Source organism: Toxorhynchites rutilus, chromosome 2 (assembly GCF_029784135.1).
Source record: "Toxorhynchites rutilus septentrionalis strain SRP chromosome 2, ASM2978413v1, whole genome shotgun sequence".
Classification (NCBI taxonomy): Eukaryota; Metazoa; Arthropoda; class Insecta; order Diptera; family Culicidae; genus Toxorhynchites; species Toxorhynchites rutilus.
This window is the reverse complement of record NC_073745.1, coordinates 300,435,903-300,443,928: the sequence shown is the minus strand read 5'-3', so window position 1 is coordinate 300,443,928 and position 8,026 is coordinate 300,435,903. Positions and strand designations below refer to the sequence as shown.

The window sequence follows — 8,026 nt, the reverse complement described above, 5'->3', positions numbered from 1 at the left end:
GTCAAGATGCGGGGCTACATGAAGTGCTAGTGTCCTCAAAAGTTTACTAGGAAGGCTTCCGCGTTGTTTCATTTTTACGAGAGACAATCGTCTTGCAGCTTCTGCAAGGAAAATCTCTTTGTTGTTGGTCTATCCGAGTCATCTCTTTGTTCTGATTGAGGCATGTCGACAGATTATTTCCATATATGGTAAAGGTAAACGAATATACCTTGCAATGTGGCTGACGATGTAAAATTGACAGCTCTCTACTTTTTGATAAAAAAACAAATTTTAACAAGAAAACACGAAATCAATAAAACTGCTGCTAAAATATGGTAAAGATTTTTTTTAAAATAAACTGGAGTCGCTTTTTACGCGGGAGATACGCGTAAACAAAAACCCCGTAAATCCCAAAATCCGCGTAAAAATAAACCGCGTAAATTCCAAAATAAGAGTAAAAATAAACCGGGTAAATTTCGAAATTCGTGTAAAAATCTAACAAACAGTGAACTATTAGTTTAAAATGCAGCCTATATTCTAACAATTGATCAACTGAATTTTTTTTGCATGCTACAATCATGATGTCTGTATCTCCTTTTATTTTTCAGCTGATACAATACAAACTTATTCCGTGAAAAGTCACATCAATTAGCACATTGAATTTTTACGCGGTTGATAAGTGCTGCGTAAAAGTAACCGCGTAAATTTTGAAATACGCGTACATAAAAATCGCGTAAATTCCGAAATTCACGTAAAAATATACCGCGTAAATTCTCAAAAATCGCGTAAAAAGCCGCGTAAAATAAAACCGCGTAAAAAACGACTTCAGTGTATGCTAATCATCTAGACGTCATTTATCGTCATCATATTTGGGAGCGGACCCAAATATGGAACGCGTCAATATCTCGAAAAGTAAGCAGCTCATTCTACCGGCGATGGTTGGAAGTTGTTCCTCTAGTGAAATAACCACGCCTGACGAGGTCTGGTGGTGGTCCGATAACTTTTGTGGTTGTTATCAACGAAAACGTGATTTGTTATGGTTTTTTTTAATAATTTTTCATTATAAAAATTTCGGGTCGAAAAAGTTTCGAAAGTTCATGTTGTTCGGTATCGTTGGAAAGTTGTTTTCATCCCAAAAGCGGGAAAACGCGACAAATCACTTCCAAAGGCTTTTAGACCAATTAGTTTATCATCAATACTGTTGAAAACTATGGAAAAAGTATTATATGAATACATAAAGTCTGTATTCATGTCCAAACACCCACTATCCAAATACCAGTTTGCCTACCAATCAGGCAAATCCACAATAACAGCACTACATATGCTTGTGACAAAAATTGAAAAATCTCTCTTGTCAAAAGAAACCGCATTATGTGCGTTTCTTGACATCGAAGGTGCTTTTGATAATGCTTCTTATCTATCAATGGCACAGGCAATGAGAAGAAGACACTTTGATAACTGTATAGTCGAATGGATCCATGGCATGCTCACACAAAGAAAAATCACCTCGGAGCTGGGCGGGTCGTCTAATTATGTGATTGCAACAAAGGGTTGCCCACAAGGAGGCGTTCTATCACCTCTCCTTTGGTCACTAGTAGTTGACGACCTTCTGACAAGTTTAGAGGCAAAAGGTTTTGAAATTGTGGGCTTCGCCGATGATCTAGTCATAATGATACGAGGCAAGTTCGACGACGTGATATCGAGTAGAATGCAGATGGCCTTAAACCTAACACAAAATTGGTGTACCACAGAAGGTCTGAGCATAAATCCCTCGAAAACAACAATTGTTCCATTCACCAAAAAGAAAAAACAGCATCTGCAGTCTTTATATCTTGGGGGGAGTGGAAATAAAATGCAGCGCTTCAGTGAAATATCTAGGTGTTATCCTAGATGTTAAACTCAACTGGAATGCACACTTAGATGAAATAATCAGTAAGGCCAATACAGCCCTATGGGCATGTTCTAAAATGATAGGTAGAACATGGGGTCTTAAACCAAAAATGGTAATGTGGGTCTACACTGCCATTGTGCGGCCTAGAATAACCTATGCCTCATTAGTCTGGTGGCCAAAGACCAAGGAGACTGTAGCTACAAAAAAGCTAAACAAACTCCAACGACTAGCATGCATTGCAATTACTGGAGCAATGCGAAGCACACCCTCGAAGGCACTGGAGGCTATCCTTCACTTGCTACCTCTGAACCAACATGTTCAGCTAGAGGCTAAGAAAAGCGCTCTAAAGCTTAAACAATGGAAAAAAATACTAGACGGAGACAAAATTGGTCACTTGAGCATCCTGAATCTCTTACCCGTAGGACCATCCTCAGAGATGAACAGTGATTGGATGGAACCTAGGACTAACTACGACATTCCATACAGTGTAATCGAGCCTTCTCGTTCAATATGGAATGAAGGCGGTCCCAGTGTTCGTAATGGTTCAATCATGTTCTACACTGATGGGTCAAAAATGGGAATCAGAACAGGTGCTGGAGTGTATGGTCCCAGAACAAAAATCTCTGTAGCTATGGGAAACTGGCCAACAGTTTTTCAAGCAGAAATAGCTGCGATAATAGAATGCTCAAATGTCTGCCTTAAAAGAAAATATAGACATGCTAACATCTGCATATTCTCAGACAGTCAAGCGGCACTTAAAGCTCTAAATGCTTTTAAATGCTCCTCAAAAATTGTCTGGGAACGCATTCTCCTCTTACGGCAACTAAGTCGGATAAGCTCGGTACAACTGTACTGGATTCCTGGCCATTGTGGAATAGAGGGAAACGAGCGAGCAGATGAACTTGCCAGGAACGGCTCAAGCTCACCTTTCACTGGTCCAGAACCTTTCTGTGGAATATCTGACTGTGTGTTGAAAGGTGAGCTGAAGAACTGGGAAGACCGGGAAGTATTAGCCAACTGGTTGGCGGTACAACTTAACCAGTCAAAAAAATTTATCACGCCGAGTATTAAAATTACTCAACAATTGCTGAGTCTTAATAAGAAAGACTTAGGCACAATCAATAAGAAAGACTTAGGCACAATCACACTGTCCGAGTAAATACCATCTCAAAAACATAGGTTTAGTGCAAGATGATATTTGTCGTTTTTGTTATACCGAAAGTGAAACCTCGGAACATTTGCTCTGTAATTGTGGAGCTCTAACTAGACGCAGACTGCAATACCTTGATAAGGCTATTTTGGAGCCCAAGGAAATTTGGTCTGCGTCGCCGATCAGGATTATAAAATTTATCAAACAGAGTATTCCTGATTGGCACCTATCTCGCTATAGCTTTCAGTCTACTTCTTCATCAATAAGTAGTAGGTAAGCTTGAAGCGGAGTACAAAAAATGGGATATACCACAATAGTTCAGAATAATGGACGCAGTGGTTCACATCCAACAGGGGAAAAAAAATCGTTGGAAAGATCAAAGTGAGTTTCAGATCATATACTTGGGTTTGATGTCAACTCATTTTAAAATGATGTTAAAGTCACTTAAAAAAAGTTCAAGTTGCCTAATATGGAACTGTTTTGTTTACAGCAGAAAACGAGATGGCTGGTAATTCTAACGCAAAGAAACGGAAAACGTATGCTGAAAGTGACATGAAAAATGCACTAAAAATATGTAAGAAGAATAATGGTGTTTTCACAATAGCTGCTAGAACTTTCAACGTGCCTAAAACCACTCCGTTCCTTATTTGAAAGTGAGCTTTCTACAAAAATAAAATTTTTGGGAAAACTATTAAATATAGGCGATCGTGGTTTTAGGGGGTCAAACCGTGTACTTTTATCTACAGATCAAGGGTTTGGACGGGTTGCTGACTTAATAACGAGCTGAGTAATACTCAAAATAAAGATCGAGTTCCATATTTGGGTCCGCTCCCCCCTAATGATAACAACACACATGGGGCAAATGTTTCTGGAGCTGTAAATTAAGTACGGCTCTCGGAGTTTTTTATAGGTTTTATAACGTATTGATTTATAAAAATATACTTCTTGAAAATCATGGAAAAACAAGGGTGCCCGAAGTAGCCGCACATGGAATGGAACACCTACCTTTCATTCATATAACCCATTATTGGAGCATTAGAAGGATTAAGATGTTTCACTGAAAAATCCGAAACCGGAACATGTTGAACACAATTGGCTGCTGTTGAATCAAATTTAATCAAATTCTGGACAAAGAGAGACCATTTCAGTATTGGTGGTAATACCTCTTTCCTAAGCCGAAAAACCGTTGAATAAAACATCTGTTGCATAGTTTTTTTCTTACAAAATCAATTCTTTCCGCTTTATTTAACGACTTACGATGACGCACTGTTTTATGTAAAATACAATGAACATGATACCTACAGCAAAAAAAAAATCACTAGTCTCGCTTATGAACAATCGTTACGTTTAGAGCTAAATAAAAATAGGACTAAATTTTGATGAATATCGCATAATAGAGAAATGCATCATTAACGCGAAGCAATCAAGGTAAAACGCTATTTACAATAGATTGTGAAATTTGAGTTAGCAGAATCACGTTTCATTTCTCGGGAGTATTTGCTCAGGATGATCGTTTGTGTGCTTTGTTTTATATCTTTCCAAAATAAACCGATCGAATGGGCACCCACGACCAGCTTACTTCTTGCCGCTCAGCCGTGCGATGGCAGCGTTCAAAGCGTCCAAGCTGAAGTTGGGATCATCTCGTGGTGGGTTGGCACGGATCAGCTCCAGACCCTTGAGGACATGTTCCGGGGCGGGCACATCGACGGGCAGATGGGCACCCTGGGGCTGGAATCCGTTGGAATCAGCGACATAGGTCAAGGAGTACTGAACGCCATCCTGGCCGGTGAAGGAGTAGCTTCCCTGGGCGGACTGTCCACCGACGCCGGCTTCCTGCGCAGCGATACCGTTGCTGGTTTCGTAGCGGTACTGGTACGAACCGTCGGGGTTGATGGACGAGTCCTGGGCCAGGATTTGGGCCTGCGCATCCTGTGGGTTTTGGGCTGCGGCAAGCGCCACAAGGGAGGAGATGATGATCTGTTGAATACAATTGAAATTAAATTGAAACAACAACGAAAAAACACAGTCTGATCTTATTAGCATTCATATATCGGCTGCTTGTTCCCGCGAGCATTCCACGAGTAATTAAGTCATCAAACGCGTGATTTATGGGAACACTACCAGCCTTTTATTCCGAGTGGTTTTTGAATGAAAGCGCTAGTAACACAGAGAAAATGTGTATGCGAAACAACAATCGTTTCTGATGGTGCACTGTTTGTTTTCGCGTTAAACTAATTGTCTCACAGCACGAACAGCAGCGCGTAAATCACAGTTGGTACAATCAATTTCTGGGATCCATTGTGCGCCGCGAGAAGGTCACTACCGTTTGAAGCACTTGTTCTATTTTCTATCTCCAAGCGACACACGTAACCAAATTTCTCACTTCATAGAACCCGACCGCGCCGCTGTTGGGACTGCCCTTGGTCTTAATGACCCCACTCAGAACTTTCCCACACTCACCAGCTTGAACATTTCGGCTGGAGTTGGCTTTCTCAACGGCAACGGTGGCAGACGAGGACTAGGTCAGGCTGTGATAAACGCTAATTCGAGACTGATTTCAATTACAACGCATCTCCATGCTTTTATAGTTTGGGAAAGCAACATTCGGCGCATCGTCAGCCCGAGTTCGTCACTTGAGAGGCGACCTATCGTTCAATTCAACATCATTCGTTATTCTTCTTCCAGAGCTGTTTCCTCCACCATCCCACACACCGATCGGTGGTCCACTCCACCCCCTTGGGTGCCGCGCCGGCTGCTGGCTGTCGTCGCCATCGTCGCGGTTTGCTTGGCTACAAACACCTAGCAATCATGCGCTGTAGGCGGTTTTGCTCGGATACCCTTCTACTACTTCGGAACTATCATTAGAATAGGAATGGGTTCAGGTGGATGCAGCTTTTTTTTCTCATATTTTTGTTTTGCTCGCATCGATGAGGAATGCATGCGCTGGGAAACAAGTAGCATTCCAACAAGGTTTGATTGATTTTATTTGTTGGAACATTGTTTTTTTTTTGCAGACTACATTGGGTGTACATATTTCGCTGCAAATTAATAAATCATTATCCATGAATGAAGACATGGTGGTAGCTGTTGCATGCAAATGGTTCTGTTGTACTCTAATACAGGCCATAAATTTTCTACCTTATTCATGAGCAAATCTATTTCCAGAACATCACTTCATCGCATATAAGATTTCACATTCCGTAATACGACAAAAAACATTCATGTTAAAAATGTTTAGCTCACACAATTGAGCAATATTACCCCGAAAAAATCCTGTAGATTCGCATTTTTTATTCACCGATACCTTTCGTTTTAAATGATAACGTGCATGAAACGCACAGAAACTTGTTCTTTTATTCTAATCTCAATAATTAATAAGTAAAATAAGTAAAAATTGTTGACATTCTAAAGGTAGCATCATAATGTCGCTTTCATAGAAGTCTTGGTCCCTATTTACAATCTTCTCTTGATCCCAATTTTACAAAGCGAGGAAAAGGTGTTAATCATTTGGTGCCAGATCAGGACTATATTATGGATGCATTAAATATTCCAATCAATCTCTCGGAATTGTGTGGCCTTGCGTTGTCCTGATGGAACACAACACCTCTCCAGTTGGCCAATTCTGAACGTTTCTGGTCAATCGATAGCTTCAAACGGTCCATTTGTTGACAGTAGATTTCATAATTTAGTGTGTTGCACTGAAAAAAAAATTAAAAAAAAAAATAATTGAAATATATTCTATATACATAGGTTCTCAAATGGGGATCAACACTAGGGTAGGAGCCTGCCTGTTGGTCTCAAATGTTCCTATCTCACGCCTCCACGAAAATCATATGACGACATTTTTAGATCGGGCGTGAACTGGAAAAACACACCTGGTCTTGGCTCCGAGAACGGGTGTCGAAAGTGACTAAGTGAGGGGGTTCGAGCGAGTCAGAGCGCTATATCTCTCCCGGGGAAGGCCTCCCGGGTCATGGAGGCCTTGCCAATCCGCTGTCTCCCGGGCAAAGGAGATACACCCAGACAATGGAGCTAAGGTCAAGACGAATAAAGGGTGTGTCACATCAAATTGCATCACGGAAAAAACGCTGTAGAAATTCGCCCAGTAGACCGATCCTTTTCAAAATTTTAGACAGTAAAATAAAAACTATTAAATAACTTTTGGCATTTTCTTTTTATTCATACTTCGAGCCCAAGCCCGTATGCTCGCACCTTCCTCTTTACCCCGTCCATAAGGTTCTGTACAACGTCAGGTTGTAGTTTTTTTTAACAGAAATCCATTTTCTCTTGAAGTCCGCCTCCGATTTGACAACTTTTGGGTTCTTCCGGAGGGCCTGCTTCATAATCGCCCAATATTTCTCTATTGGGCGAAGCTCCGGTGCGTTGGGCGGGTTCACGAAGCACGGGCACGAAGATGACCCCGTTGGCTTCGTACCACTCCAACACGTCCTTTAAATAGTGGCACGAAGCGAGATCCGGCCAGAAGATGGTCGGGCCCTCGTGCTGCTTTAATAGTGGTAGTAAGCGCTTCTGTAGGCACTCCTTAAGGTAAACCTGCCCGTTTACCGTGCCGGTCATCACGAAGGGGGCGCTCCGCTTTCCGCAAGAGCAGATCGCTTGCCACACCATGTACTTTTTGGCAAACTTGGATAGTTTCTGCTTGCGAATCTCCTTGGAACGCTGAATTTGTCCTCTGCGGAGAAGAACAACAGGCCCGGCAGCTGACGAAAGTCCGCTTTGACATAGGTTTCGTCGTCCATTACCAGGCAATGCGGCTTCGTCAGCATTTCGGTGTACAGCTGCCGGGCTCGCGTCTTCCCCACCATGTTTTGTCTTTCGTCGCGGTTAGGAGCCTTCTGAACCTTGTATGTACGCAGGCCCTCCCGCTGCTTGGTCCGCTGGACGAATGAACTTGACAAATTCAGCTTATTGGCGACATCCCGGACCGAACTTCTCGGATCACGTCTAAACTGCTTAACTACGCGCTTGTGATCTTTTTCACTGAC

General features: G+C 41.9%; 1 protein-coding gene across 1 annotated transcript; it reads right to left on the bottom strand.

Moving 5' to 3' along the window:
* Window positions 1–4,227: 4,227 nt before the first annotated feature.
* LOC129767887 (cuticle protein CP14.6-like) lies at window positions 4,228–5,610 on the bottom strand. Its single transcript, XM_055769138.1, has 2 exons — window positions 5,481–5,610; window positions 4,228–4,997 (listed from the first exon to the last, which is right to left on the bottom strand). The coding sequence occupies exons 1-2, from the start codon at window positions 5,490–5,492 to the stop codon at window positions 4,596–4,598; spliced, it is 414 nt and encodes a 137-aa protein (XP_055625113.1). The 5' UTR covers window positions 5,493–5,610; the 3' UTR covers window positions 4,228–4,595.
* Between the last annotated feature and the right edge of the window lie 2,416 nt (window positions 5,611–8,026).